The sequence below is a fragment of the Hyperolius riggenbachi genome, chromosome 2, assembly GCF_040937935.1.
Source record: "Hyperolius riggenbachi isolate aHypRig1 chromosome 2, aHypRig1.pri, whole genome shotgun sequence".
Lineage (NCBI taxonomy): Eukaryota > Metazoa > Chordata > Amphibia > Anura > Hyperoliidae > Hyperolius > Hyperolius riggenbachi.
The window spans coordinates 254,514,828-254,530,025 of record NC_090647.1 but is presented as its reverse complement, the minus strand read 5'-3'; the positions used below and the strand labels follow the sequence as shown (position 1 = coordinate 254,530,025).

The following is a 15,198-nucleotide window of genomic DNA, read 5'->3' as shown; positions in this document are numbered from 1 at the left end:
GGACTGTTCTTAATTATGTGTATTAAAATATTAATCCTACATGCAGGAATTAAAGTCCCTTAGCAAATTATCTCTGATGGCCATTCTGCCCTGTAGTGTAGTAGCCCCTATTTTAATGCACAGAACTGCATAGGTAAAGGGCTTATTAGACCACTATAACCACAGTTGGCCCATAAGGACCATAAAAAAATCAATGCCTTCAAACTGTGGTGCTGGAGAAGACTTTTGAGAATCCCTTTGACTGCAAGAAGATCCAATCAGTCAATTGTTAAAGAACTTAATCCTGACTGTTCATTAGAAGGAGCAATGCTGAAGCTGAAATACTTTTCATACATAGGACCTGATTCACTAACTAGCGGCAATATTGTGGTGCGGAGACAGGTTTTGGAAATAATACTGGTAAAACCGCAGCAGTGTACCGCAAATTACGCTATTAGCATGACCCGTGGCGCACCAGTGCGGACATTCCTCCCTGTAGTGTCTGACGCGACTTCCTGTTTATACAGGAAGTCGCGTCAGAGGCTAGATAGAGGAACTTCCACGCTGGAGCGCACGTAAGGTATGTAACTGCCGCTGCCCGCCGCCTGCATACCCAAATGTATTGATGCTGGAGGGGAGCGCAAAGGGGAGAGCCCGAGGTGAGGGAGGGGGGACAGTCCACCGAATGTGGCCATAGCTCTCCCCTCATGCTGCGACCCCTCCAGCCCCCCAAAACAGCCCCGAGTGGGCCCCAGGGGGGGTGGGGGCCCACTCAGGATTTCTGCAGGGGGGCCCGGTGGGGCCTAGTTACGCCCCTGGCATCGCACTTGTCCTTCTGAACCTCTCTAGATCAGGCTCTAAATATATTATGAGAACTCTGCTGAGAGCACTAATGTATAAAAGTTGCACTAAAAAGGCAACTGAACTCAGTTTTGCTTTCTAGAAGTAGCCACTGCCTATATCGCAGTTACAACATCTGTATGAGCTTTGTGGAAACACATTGTTTAACTTCTTAAAAATAAATATTTCAAGTCGTCTGGAGTGCACTACAGTTAAAAAGCACAATGGGACTCCCTAGTCAATTGACAGCAGATATTCCAAATATGTCATGTACTAAATATGCTTTCTAGCATCTTGAAAATTTAATGAAACCAGAAAATCCTCATTAAAATGATGCTTGACAATTTGCACAATCTGGAAATGCAACAAAATTTCCCCAAACAGCTGCACATTTCTAAAGATAAAATAGATTTAAATAGCTCAATAATTTAACAATACTAGCATAAAATATCAAATCCCAGTTGCCTGCATAACTATCAATATTTTTAGTGATCCACTTTTTATTTAAAGCAATAGCATTTTATTTAAAGCAACAGCAGGCTGAAGAGGGCAGCCTGGAAATTAGCAGGGAGAGGAAGCAGAGAGAGAGGTAATCTAACTACTGATGATCACTAAATATCCACTACAAGATCTTGAATATCACTATCTGCCCGCCATTAGAGAAGATAGATATTAACCTCCCTGGCGGTTAATTTTTTTTTCCAAATTGAAAAAAAATCCTTTTTTTTTTTAATTTTTTTTTTTGTTTCATGTAAAGCTACCAGAGTGGTAGCTACATGAAACACCACTAGAGGGCGCATGTGTCCCTCTAGTGCGATCGTCGCCGGCATCTATAGCAAACAGGGGAACGCGTATATAACGCGTTACCCTGTTTGGCTTCTCCTGTCGCCATGGCGACGATCGGGATGACGTCAAGGACGTCAGCCGACGTCCTGACGTCAGGCACACCCGATCCAGCCCATAGCGCTGCCCGGAACTCATTGATCCGGGCAGCGCAGGGCTCTGGCAGGGGGGCCCTCTTCAGCCGCTGCGTGCGGCCGATCGCCGCAGAGCGGCGGCGATCAAGCTGTGCGCGTGGCTAGCAAAGTGCTGGCTGCGCGCACAGCACTTTACAGCATGAAAATCGCCCCACCAGGGGCTGAGATCTCCCCCTGCTCAGCTCAGGCTTACCGCCAGGGAGGTTAAACGAACCTGCTATTTAGTATTTATTTATTGTATTTATAAAGCACCAACATATTACGCAGCGCTGAACATTAATTTAGGTTACAGACAATATTAAATCTAACGATCACATTGATTTTGTATTGATCAGTAGCGCTGGCAGTGTGGCTAAATTATGCTGACCAAGCTTTTAACTATCCTTTTCTGAGAAAGACAATGTGTCTGATTTTATTTACTTTTTCTCCTACGTTTTCTCTTAGGTGATATTTTCACAGCCTTAATAAAATTCCTTTTAAAGGAATACTTAAGTCTGCTAAAAAAAATGACTTTTACTCACCCGGGGCTCCCCTCAGCCCCCTGCAGCTGAACGGTGCCCTTGCCGTGTCCCTCCGATGCGCCTGGACTCGCCGGTGGCCACTTCCGGTTTGGCCATCAACGGCCGACAGGCTGGGAACGCGGCTGATTAGCCGCGTTCCTGGCCGCAATAGCGCCCTCTATAATGCTATTGCGGCCGGGGACGAGGATAATCAGCCGCGTTCCCAGCCTGTCGGCCGGTGACGGCCAGACCAGAAGTGGCCGCCGGCGAGTCCAGGCGCATCGGAGGGAAACGGCGAGGGCACCGTTCAGCTGCAGGGGGCTGAGGGGAGCCCCGGGTGAGTAAAAGTAATTTTTTTAGCAGACTTAAAGAGACTCTAAAGCGAGAATAAATATCGCTTCAGAGCTCATAGTTAGCAGGGGCACATGTGCCCCTGCTAAACCGCCGCAATAGCGCCACTAAACGGGGGTCCCTTGACCCCCAAACCCCCCACTGCGACACTTGGTCGCAGACTTGGTCGCTCCTGGAGGCAGGGTTAACGGCTGCAGCCCTGCCTCCAGTCGCGTCTGTCAGCGGCGCATCGCCGCTTCTCCGCCGCCCCTCTCAGTGAAGGAAGACTGAGAGGGGCGGGGGAGAGGCGGAGATACGCGGTGACAGACGCGCGTGGGGCAGGGCTGCGGCAGTTAGCCCTGCCCCAACCAGGAAGCACTCCCCCGCATTACGGAGGGGATTGGGGGATCAGGGACCCCCGTTAAGCCGCGGGATAGCGGCGTTTTAGCAGGGGCACACATGCCCCTGCTAACTCTGAGGTCTGAAGCGAGATTTATTCTCACTTCAAACTCTCTTTAAGTATTCCTTTAAGCCACCAGTAAGTAAGAAAATACTCAGAATATATTTGACAGTAGTTTTTCACCTAGTTTTTGGAACTTGTTCAATTGCAAAGTGCAAACTTTTTTTTAAACAAAAGATGAAAAACTATTACCTAGGAGAAAACGGAGGATAAAAAGGCCCATATGCAAATAATTTTTCCTCCTTAGTTTTCTCCTAGGTGATATTTTCATAATTGTCAATAAAATGCATTTTAAACCACCAACAAGCAAGAAAACACTAAATATAATGTTGATGGTACTTTTTAACTACTTTTTGGTACATTTTCAAATGCAGAACGTTTTCAAACAGAAGATGAAAAGTGATCTCCAAATAGAAAACTTGGGAGAAAAAGTGAATTGCATATGGGCCAAAAAGGTCTAGATTAGGCCCAATGCCAATTTTGGATCCAAATCCTTCTTTCCCACTTCTTTTATTATTTGTCCGGGAATATTTATCTGCAAAAAAAGTGCTTATATGACTCTAAACTTTATTTAGACCCTCTAAATTGATGTATACCTTATTTTTACTTGTACTATGAAAATACATAATTCTTCATGGTTTGAGAGACTAGGGGTGTAGCTGGAAGTGTGACAGGGGCATATCTAAAGTTGTCCCTCTTTATTAACGCAAAAAAATGGGAAGTATGCATTCCTGAAAAGCCACAACATATATTTAAAAATCTTGGGGTTAAAAGTGTGGCCAATGAAAGCAAACTTGAGGAAAACAAAGGCCATTAAGTTTATCTCCAGTCTTTAACCAGCTGAGCGGTCTGGACGAGCTCAGCTCGTCCAACACCGCCAGCGGCTGCCGCTCAGGCCCTGCTGGGCCGATTTGAATGAAATAAAAAGCAGCACACGCAGCCGGCACTTTGCCAGCCGCGTGTGCTGCCTGATCGCCGCCGCTCTGCGGCGATTCGCCGCGAGCAGCGGCGAAAGAGGGTCCCCCCAGCCGCCTGAGCCCAGCGTAGCCGGAACAAAAAGTTCCGGCCAGCGCTAAGGGCTGGATCGGAGGCGGCTGACGTCACGACGTCGGCTGACGTCGATGACGTCACTCCGCTCGTCTCTATGGCGACGATATAAGCAAAACAAGGAAGGCCGCTCATTGCGGCCTTCCTTGTTTATTCTGGGCGCCGGAGGCGATCGGAAGATCGCCTCCGGAGCGCCCTCTAGTGGGCTTTCATGCAGCCAACTTTCAGTTGGCTGCATGAAATAGTTTTTTTTTTATTTAAAAAAAACCCTCCCGCAGCCACCCTGGCGATTTAATCAGAACGCCAGGGTGGTTAATAAGGACTCTGAATAATTTTTCCTATTATTATTATTATTTTTCCTATTATCACCTTGGTAATAAATTAGTATTCACTAAGCAAGGTTACCTCATACAATCCTTACATTATGGACTTAATCCTTAAATTAAGGATTGGAGTAGATAGGTTTGGAGTAGCACACCTTACCATGTTAGTTGGGTGCATAACTTAGGGTGCAAAGCAACACCCTGCATAGAACTGACAAATCCATGATTTGGTTAGCACACCAGGCTTCTCAAGAGCAAAGGTGTTGTTTTATTCTTCAAACCATGTGTCAAAAACCACTGTTCTGAAGAAGAGGACCCTGCATGGCCCTGAAACAATTGTCAACTTATGGTGTTTTCCACATTCTTTAAAGAGAACCTGTACTAAGTAAAAATATTTAAAATAAACACATGAGGTAACTTCAAATGAACATTACATCAGTTCCTCTCAGAAGCTCACCATTTTCTTCTGACAATAATCCCTTTCCAGTTCTGACAATATTTTGTCAGATCTGAAATATATCAGTTGCTGTCAGTAAAATATCAGTTGCTGTCAGTTATAGCTGAGAGGAAAACTGATGTACCAGGTAATGTCCATGTTTCCCTATGGCTCAAGTGGGCGATGTTACAGTTTAACTGTGTGCTGACCAGAAACCTGTTATGGGTAATGGCCATTTTCAAAATGGAGGACGGAAAATTCCCTTGATCACAGTGAACAAACAGGACGCGGGAGAGGAGAAAGACACTGAGGAGTAGACTACATGGAAGGTAAGTATGACATGTGTATGCTTATTTTGACTTTTAATTTTCAGTACAGGTTTTCTTTAAAGAATAAAACAGCACCTTTGTTCTTGAGAAGCCTGGTGTGCTAAATAACTCATGGACTTGCAAGTTAAGGATTGAATCCAGATAGAATTCTTAACTTAATAATAGAATTTAGTGAAATGCCAATTCCCAGAGAGAAATGTAAGTGTAAGAAAACCATATGTAACATATACCAGAATTAATGGTAATATGCAAGTTGACAAGTATTTACATTGTAAGGATACAATCATGCCCGTTTTTAGGGTCGTGCAGCCCGTGCGGGCGCACTGAGCGCTGTTGGGTGGGGGGCGCTGTAGAGGAGGGGGGAGCCGCAGCCGCGGGGAGGGCAGCCCGACCTCTCCCTGGGCCGCCCTCCGTGCTCCCCCCTCAGATGCAAAGTAATTAGCGCAGCAGCCAGGAAGCTCTGAACACAACTACTCACCTGCCTGCGTTCCACTCGCCGCTGATCTTCCCTTCTCTGCATACACGCTGATACACACGCTGCTTTCTGTTTAGCCGGAAGCAGCATGTGTATCAGCATCTATGCCGAGAGGAGATCAGCGGCGAGTGGAAGGCAGGGAGGTGAGTAGTTGTGTTCAGAGTTTCCTGGCTGCTGCGCTAATTACTTTGCATCTGAGGGGGGAGCACGGAGGGCGGCCCAGGGAGAGGTCGGGCTGCCCTCCCCGCGGCTCCAGCTCCTGACCCCATTATGGGGGTGTGGGTGTGTACCTACCTACCCTATACTGGGGGAAGCTGCCAATCTTACCTATATTGGCGGGCACCTACATAATCTAACCTATACTGGGGGCACCTACCTATCTAACCTATACTGGGGGGCAGCTACCTAGCTAACCTATAGTGGGGGCACCAACCTATCTAACCTATACTGGGGGGCACCTACCTAATCTAACCTATACTGGGGGGCACCTACCTAATCTAACCTATACTGGGGGCAGCTACCTATCTAACCTATACTGGGGGCACCTACCTAATGTAACCTATACTGGGGGGCCCCTACCTAATCTAACCTATACTGGGGGCACCTACCTATCTAACCTATACTGGGGGGCAGCTATCTATCTAACCTATACTGGGGGGCACCTACCCATCTAAACTATACTGGGGGCACCTACCTATCTAACCTATACTGGGGGGCACCTACCTATCAAACCTATACTGGGGGCACCTACCTATCTAACCTATACTTGGGGGCACCTACCTATCAAAATTATACTGGGGGCACTTACTTATCGAACCTGTATTGGGGCACCTACCTACCTAGCTAGCCTATACAGGTGGCAACTATACTGGCTACCTATATTGCAGGCACCTACGTAACTAACCTATACTGGGGGCACCTACCTATCTAACCTATGCTGGGGGCAACTATTATGGCTACCTATATTAGAGGCACCCACCTAGCTAACCTATAGTGGGGCACCTACCTATCTAACTTATACCGGGGACGCCTGCCTATCTAACCTATACTGGAGGCAACTATACTGGCTACCTATACTGGAGGCACCTACCGGGCTAACCTATACCGGGTGCAACTATACTGGCTCACCTATGCCTGGCTACCTATACTGGGGGACCTATAGCTGGTTACCTATACTGGGGTACCTATTCTTGGCTACCTATACTGGGGGGACCTATACTGAGTGCAACTAGACCTGGCTAACCGATACTGCGGGCACCCATACCTTGCTCCGGGGGGGGGGGCACAATTTTTACACCCTCGCCCTGGGTGCATTTTAGCCTAGAAACTGCACTGGATACAATCTAAGTGTGAGGAGCTTCCCTTTAATAAACATTTTCACACTACGTACAGTTCCTTCTTTTGTACTTTACAGGCTTCCTCTTAGACCCTGGAGTGTTGGCCAGTCAGCTAACCAACAGGTGGTCACATGTCCAACCAGGCAGTGTGGTAGTGATGCCAGCTGGTTTTGACAGAGAGAGACAGTGGGCTGCAAGAGCAAAAAAAGCAATGTATAGAGATCATAACAGCTAGCAAAGGGGAGAGCTCAGACACAGCCTCAGACAACAGAGAAATGGCAGGAAAGGTACGGTAACCATATGTGGTAGCCGGCAAGGCAGAAACCAGCAGCCCAGTCCAGATCATTATGATAAACTGTTGTATTACTGTTAGACTGGCTGGTGCATTAAATCTGTGTGTGAACACTGGTATTTGGTCTCTGTTGGGGTGAGAGGGCTGCTTAATGACTGCATGTTGGAGCTACAGGGACTGCATCTGTATCAAATACTATTCCATGAACTTGAGCAGACTGTATTTAAAAGGAAGATATCACTAGTTTGCTTCTTTTGTGGTTGCTGTATGTTTTGTTCGGCACCTATTTGAGATTACTTCTCCTGTTACTTAGGCTAGCTATTTACAGGTGGTAGGAGGGGAACGCAGCCACAAGGGAGGTGTGATAAGACTGCACACCTCCCTACACACTAGCATAGCATTGATTTTCTACCAGTATACAGATAGGGCTTATTTTTGAGGGAGAACTTATATTTCAAGCATGCTTGAAATATAAGATAGGGCTTATTTTCAGGGGAGGGCTTATTTTCAGAGAAACACAGTAATGAATTTAGGATTTGATGCCGAAAACATAATTTATATATATCTGTTATATACAGCTGATAAAGGAAGGGACAAATACTACACTTCCCCATTTGGGTAATGCACATATAAGAGGGTGTATGCAGCACAATGAGGAGGAATGCCATTACCCATAGGGCTCTAGGGGGCTGCACATGAAAGGGGGACTGCTGCACATAGGAAAAAAGTAAAGCAGCCTATGGAAAAGGTTGCCAGCTGAACACAAAATATGTGGTGGTTGTGCTTGGAATTTTTATAGGTGTAGATAAGCTTTATTAGTAAACATGAGAGACTCAACATTTGAGAGCTAAGAGCATTGAAAAGTTTGTTTGAATAGCATTTTATCTGCAGTAACCACTTGACGACCGCAGTGGTAACCCCCCCTAACAACCAGGCCGTTTTATGCAGTGCTGGGCCTCCTGCACAGCCCAGCTTGGGAGCCCAGCGATCAGACTCACCTCCTTTTTTTGTCCCTAAGGGGACATGCCGCCAGAGGGGTCCGATCGCTGCAGCAGTGTTTTGTTTTTTTCTTTAGTCTCTACGAGGCTCTCTCTCCCTCCCCTTACCTCCTCCCCTCCGGTGTCTGAATAGGAACAGGACGGTGATCCGTCCTGTTCCGCCTCTCATAGGCATCAGCCAATCAGAGGCCGGGAAGCGCCAATCTTGTACACCGCTGCGGCCCCCGGCAGAGCTGTATGCATGTAAACAAAGGGGATTTCTTTCCCCTTTCGTTTACAAGCAGCCTGCTAGCCGCGATCGGCGGCTAGCAGGCTATTCACGGAACTCCGCTCCGTGAACGGGCAGGGAACAATGGCGCATGCGCGTGGCCGTTCCCTGGGAAACTGCAGCCCCAGGACTTGACGCCAATTGGCGTGACGCGGTCGTAAAGTAGTTAAAAATCTGTGCTTAATTTGAGACTTTTAATTTGCAGCTGGGTAAACTCAAATCCCATTCAAAATGCAAACACAGTATTTAAAATGGTTTTGAAGTGCTTCAGAAACACATCAGATAAAAATGCTAAGACCAGAATACACAAGACTTAAAGGGAACCCAAGGTAAGATATTTTAATTGTAAAGATCACCATATTTACCAACAGCTATGTAATGTGAAGATTAAGTAACTTAGCAATCAAATCATTACATTTATATTAAAATATCCAGTCAGGTACACTCTGATATACATCAGTTGGTAAATCTTGCTGGTCTGATAGATAAAAAACTGTTAGTGGCTACAATAAGAGAATTCAATAAAAAATGTAATGTATGATATCTTTGTGGAGTATTTTCATTAATTGCTAAAATGATCAAGAAAGTTCCTGTAAGAAATGGTAAAAAGCTATGTATTTTCCTATTGATGGAGTGTGACAGTGAGAATCAGCTAAATTACCTAGAAATGTCTTGGTGAGTTGATGTAACAAAGGTTGATGCTCTTCTGCTTGGGCTGTCATCCACATTTTGAGAGGCAATTTGCAATCTATATCATCACTTGTCATGGCTAGGACACCAATACAACACAAAACCGAAGGGCTCACGTTGGCTAACGTATCCAGCTACAAAAGAAACAATGACAAATGAAGTACATCCTTAAATAATCCAAATAAAGAATGCTTGCAATAAGCTGTAGATGTTTTCACAAGCATGTGGCCACAGTGCCCCCCTCTGTTCATATGCTAAAGCAGAATTGCTCTATTTAGGATATGATAAAAAGGAACATTAAAAATACAACATTCTTACTATCACTGATGTATTCGGACTTGTAGCTACCATCGATTAACTGAACAATTTCAGCTTCCAGAAATCAGTATAAGAAAAGAAGATAATAGAAGGCATTCTTGACTGTATCACACCCTTTCATTACTAGAAAAGCAAAAAATGTGAAAAATACATGTGACGGTGCATATATAGTCATGTGGAAGTACAGTTCTGTGGATGGAACATCTCACAGAAACCCCATAGCTTTCCTTCAGGGGGCATGTCTGTAGAGCAGGGATGAGCAAGTGAGATTTGTAAGTCCGATCTCGCAAGGAACTGGGCTCTTCTTACTTATCAAATTCTTCCAAGAGACAGGCCTAGTGAATCACCATGCAGTCACTTTCTCCCTGAATGAGCACAGGCAAAATCTGAGGGCAGTACAGTGTCAAAGTTTATATGGGAAGCATAGAATGGGTGTCTGCTGATCATATCATTTGCTCCCAGGATGCACAGCAAGCCCCAGCAGCCAATGAAAAAAGATCCCACCACAGGCAGATATAAAGCAGGGTGGGGAGAAGGTTTTTTTCACTTCATCTTGCATTGTCTGTGTGATAGCAGCTAGAAAGAGATAGGCAGGGAGAAACATGTATGCTTCCGGGAGAGATACCTTTGAGTTAGGTTTGTTTTACCAACTTATAGCTGTTTTTTATAGAGTGTGCATAGGTTTGAACTGTGTGTGCTTAGTGACAAATTACAGCAAGGTACCTAGTCCTTCTGCTTGTTTGCTAGCTATAAACTGCACCTAGTACTGTGGGAAGAACTGCCAGCTATAGAGTTAATTTAGTTCAGATTTACATAGGTTATTACTGTGTGTGCTTAGTGGCAAATCACAGCAAGGTAGCTGAAGTCCCCCAGCTTGTTTCCTAGGTGTACCCTGCACCTAGTACTGAGGAAAAGATTGTCTCACCTTCCTGTATTATGCCAAAACATCAGCAGTTGTCACGTTCAGCATGCTACTGTGTAACATAGACAACAAACATCCAGAATTGTGTAAAGAGAAAAAAGCATGGACATCGGTCTCCTATCTTTATTGCAAAAAAAAGAGAGGCTAAGATGCATACAGACATTGCACTTTTGATTGCCAAAACAACAGTTGAGTTTGATGATTGTACATGTGTCACTCATATTGTTTGCCCATTAAACATACGCAACAAGCAATTTGCTACAGCAAACAACTGTTCCTGGATGCAATGGGAGCTTCTCTTTTTTCTGTTTACATCTTTGCATCTTGGCTAAGCTGAGCATGCATAAACTTTGGCTGGCTCCCAACAGGCAGTTGGCAAAAAATGGTCACAAACTATTTTTTCAGCTGGCAAAAAATAAATGTCTGTATGAGGTAACATGAATTAAGAATAGTGAGTGGATCCAAAAGAAATACAAGCATGACCACCATTTGAGTTTATTAGCAACAGTTTATCAGATATGTGTTGTCTAGATCCTGTTTTTTCATCTCTACTTTCGCCTGTCTTGACTGTCTTGTCTGTATTTTGTTTGAGAAGTAATCCGCCTGCAGACTAGTGCCCATTCTTCACTTTCCTTTACACTTCTGTGTATATTCACTTTCTGTGCTGCTTTCCCATCTTACTTCAACCACTATGCCACTGCATGTGATGTACTGCTTTAGGGACAATAACTTGAGAGTGTCATGGCTGATTGTGGCCAGGCGCTTGAACTGAATATAGTGCCAAACTCAAAGAAGCAAGTGGTCCTATAGGACTACACTGTGTGGTCACCTGTGTGAGTATTAGGTGCAGTGCTGCAAGGTATACAAAATTGCTGCAAAGAGCATCCACTTATTTCCTGCTCTCCAGACTTTCCTATGCCAAGGGACAGGGCTGGTGTGTGTGTGTGTGTGTGTGTGTGTGTGTGTGTGTGTGTGTGTGTGTGTGTGTGTGTGTGTGTGTACGCCAAATGCTGTTTTCCCCTTTTTATTCAAAGCAAATACATAATATAAACAAATCCAACGGTCACATGACAAAAGTACTGCTTGCCTGTGAGCTATCAGTTATTATAATGCCAGTCTTGACATTAGCTATAATGAATCAGAAGGCTTTGGTCTCAAGTGTAATTCAACATGTAAATACTTTTATTGTATCAAAATTCAGGGAGAATAAAAAATAGGGATAATTAAAAACTAGGGAAGGGATGTTGCGGAGTCAATAATAGCAAAAAAACATGGCCAGCCAGTCATTCATACCAGACCACTCATGTCAAACACACCAATAGATCCCCCTCATGCAACCTAATGGAGCTCAGCGCTGGAAAAGGATTTCACAGAGTAAAGTGATTAAAAGTCCAGTAATTAACTAGTAGCTCTTCAATCGTGATAGATCTTAGTATCCAAGCGAAAGTTCATAAAGCAGAAAGTTCATGAAGCAATAATCAGCCAGTAGCAAGTTTCAGCATATAGCATATAGCGTGCATGGCATGATAAATAAGCATAGATCTCACCAAACTGGCTTCCGACTTCCGCAGCGCTGCTTTGATAGGTCGTTAGGTTGAGGAGATAGGTGGATCGTAGTCTCTGGGGGCTCCCCTCTCTAACGCTTTTTCTGCCAGGTCGCCATACTGAGAGGGCTTTTCTGTGAGGCACATGTGGAATCAAGGCTGGCTGGCGTCCCAGCACAGCTCCAACAGCGATCTCCACGGTCCTCCAATGGGAACGGCCGCTCTATTGCCTGCAATGGCTCCTGGGTAGGGTAGTTCCCCGTGAAGAGTAGTCAACACGGCCAGACGTTGCTATTGGCTCCGCCCACCGACGCGTTTCACGCCGTGGGCGTTTCTTCAGGGTGTAATTCCCTCCCCCCTTGTGCATCCGTTTTTACTTCGTTAGGACCTCCTTCTCTGTCGTCACTAGGGGGGAGCTGTTGGAGCTGTGCTGGGACGCCAGCCTTGATTCCACATGTGCCTCACAGAAAAGCCCTCTCAGTATGGCGACCTGGCAGAAAAAGCGTTAGAGAGGGGAGCCCCCAGAGACTACGATCCACCTATCTCCTCAACCTAACGACCTATCAAAGCAGCGCTGCGGAAGTCGGAAGCCAGTTTGGTGAGATCTATGCTTATTTATCATGCCATGCACGCTACATGCTATATGCTGAAACTTGCTACTGGCTGCTTATTGCTTCATGAACTTTCTGCTTTATGAACTTTCGCTTGGATACTAAGATCTATCACGATTGAAGAGCTACTAGTTAATTACTGGACTTTTAATCACGTTACTCTGTGAAATCCTTTTCCAGCGCTGAGCTCCATTAGGTTGCATGAGGGGGATCTATTGGTGTGTTTGAAATGAGTGGTCTGGTATGAATGACTGGCCGGCCATGTATTATGCTATTATTGAATCCGCAACATCCCTTCCCTAGTTTTTAATTATCCCTATTTTTTATTCTCCCTGAATTTTGATACAATAAAAGTATTTACATGTTGAATTACACTTGAGACCAAAGCCTTCTGATTCATTATAGTTATTACTAACTGGTTGTGTTTGCGGCAGTAAGACAGATCCCTATATCCCCTTTTTTTATTTGGTTGATGACTATATATATATATATGTCCCATACCTTTGCTTAGGAAATTTGCTTACTGCAATGGATCTTTAAATTATTGACAGTCTTGACATTAGGCCTTACTTTACGGTTAAAGCGTACCTGAACTCAGAACTTCCTCTCTGCTCTACAAGATATGCAACAGAATAAGGACCTTTAAAGAAAAGTATTTATTTGTTACAGCGTATACAAACGCTGAAATACATCTGCAGTGTTTCTACTTCCTGCTTTCATGGAAGCAGACATATTGTTAACATCCTGTGTTTACCAATTAGGTCTCTGCTGTGACAGTCAGCTGACACAGCTGAGGGATCAAATGACAACTTGTGATTAGTCACCGATGATGGAAAATTAGACAGGCTATACTCTTTAAATACATACAGGGTGCATTTCTATATGTTTCCTTCTGTCCTGTGCAAGAGTTCAGGTCCACTTTAAGCATTTAAGGGGAATATGGTGAGTAGTGGCATGCATTAAGGAGAATTCTAGGGGGTCAGAAGAGCTGTACTTACAACTGTAACAATGTTAATTCCTTTAAGTACTATAAACCTATTTGGCAGGGCACTCCACTCCGAGTGCTCTTCTCCACCTCCATATGGACTCAGTGACTCATCTGCTATATTTATCCCTACATCGTTACATTACAATTTTATGTACAATCGTTGAACACTATATCGTCCCTGTGTATCATTGTTAAATGTTGTAAAGTCTCCACTATCTATTGTACAGTGTTACGTAATTGGTTAGTGCTTTATATATAAAGTTAAATAATAATAATTTTGAAAACAATATGAGAAAAACTCTGCTGATAGCTGAAAGGGACTCTGAGCAGTGCAGAAACTATGGAAAGATGCATATCATTTTAAAGCTCTCTTTCTCCTCTTTCCAATGATATATAAATCACCGCCCTACGCCTTTTAGTTTTCGCTATTTTCGCGATTGAAATTGCTGCGGCCACGATTTCAAATTTCGCGAAATTAAGGAAAACTAAAAGGCGTAGAGCGATGATTTAGGTGTCGCCAGAAAGAGGAGAAAGAGAGCTTTAAAATGGTATCCATCTTTCCATAGTTACTTGTATTACACAGGACGACACTTTCCCCAGTGTCAGCAGCTCCATTCAGCAGAAAAAGTCGGCCTGTGTAATACAATGTAACTATGGAAAGATGGATATCATTTAAAGCTCTCTTTCTCCTCTTTCTGGCGACACCTAAATCGTTGCCCTACGCCTTTTAGTTTTCTTTATTTTCGCGATTGAAATTGCGGCCGCTGCAATTTCACTCGCAAAAATAGCGAAAACTAAAAGGCGTAGGGCAGCGGTTTATATATCATCGGAAAGAGGAGAAAGAGAGCTTTAAAATGATATGCATCTTTCCATAGTTTCTGCACTGCTCGGAGTCCCTTGAAAAGCAGCTCTAAATCATTCTATGGTACCAGGGAAAATAAATATTATGAGACATGATATAAGTGTCATTTAGCACCTATACCAGTTGAGTTGTCCATTGCTTAAAGAAAACCTGAACTGAAAATTAAAAGTCAAAATAAACATACACAAGTCATACTTACCTCCTGTGTAGTCTACTCCTCAATCTCTTTTTCCTCTCCTGCATCCTGTTTGTGCACTGTGATCAATGGATTTCTCCGTCCTCCATTTTGAAAATGGCCATTACACCATAACAGCGTTCTGGTCAGCACACAGTTAAACTGTAACATCGCCCACTTGAGCCATAGAGAAACATGGACACATCAGTTCTCCTCTCAGCTGTAACTGACAGCAACTGATATATAACTGACAGCAACTGATATATTTCAGTTCTGACAAAATGTTGTCAGAACTGGAAGGGATCATTGTCAGAAGAAAATGGTGAGCTTCTGAGAGGAACTGATGGCAAGGTAACTATGTAATGTTCATTTGAAGTTAACTCATGTGTTTATTTTAAATACTTTTACTCTGTACATGTTCCTTTTAAAGCAAGGCATAAAATTGATGGAAAAACACTGCAGAATATTTTTTCAAAAAATGAGACTGGGTTTTAGGT

At 44.2% G+C, this 15,198-nt stretch overlaps 1 protein-coding gene across 1 annotated transcript in view; it reads right to left on the bottom strand.

The window, feature by feature from the left end:
* Nucleotides 1-15,198, bottom strand: part of LOC137544945 (uncharacterized) — a 648,464-nt gene that overhangs the window by 389,210 nt on the left and 244,056 nt on the right. Inside the window, exon 54 of the mRNA XM_068266042.1 lies at nucleotides 9,253-9,415. Within this exon, the coding sequence (XP_068122143.1) occupies nucleotides 9,253-9,415 (163 nt within the window). The remainder of the gene's footprint in view (nucleotides 1-9,252; nucleotides 9,416-15,198) is intronic.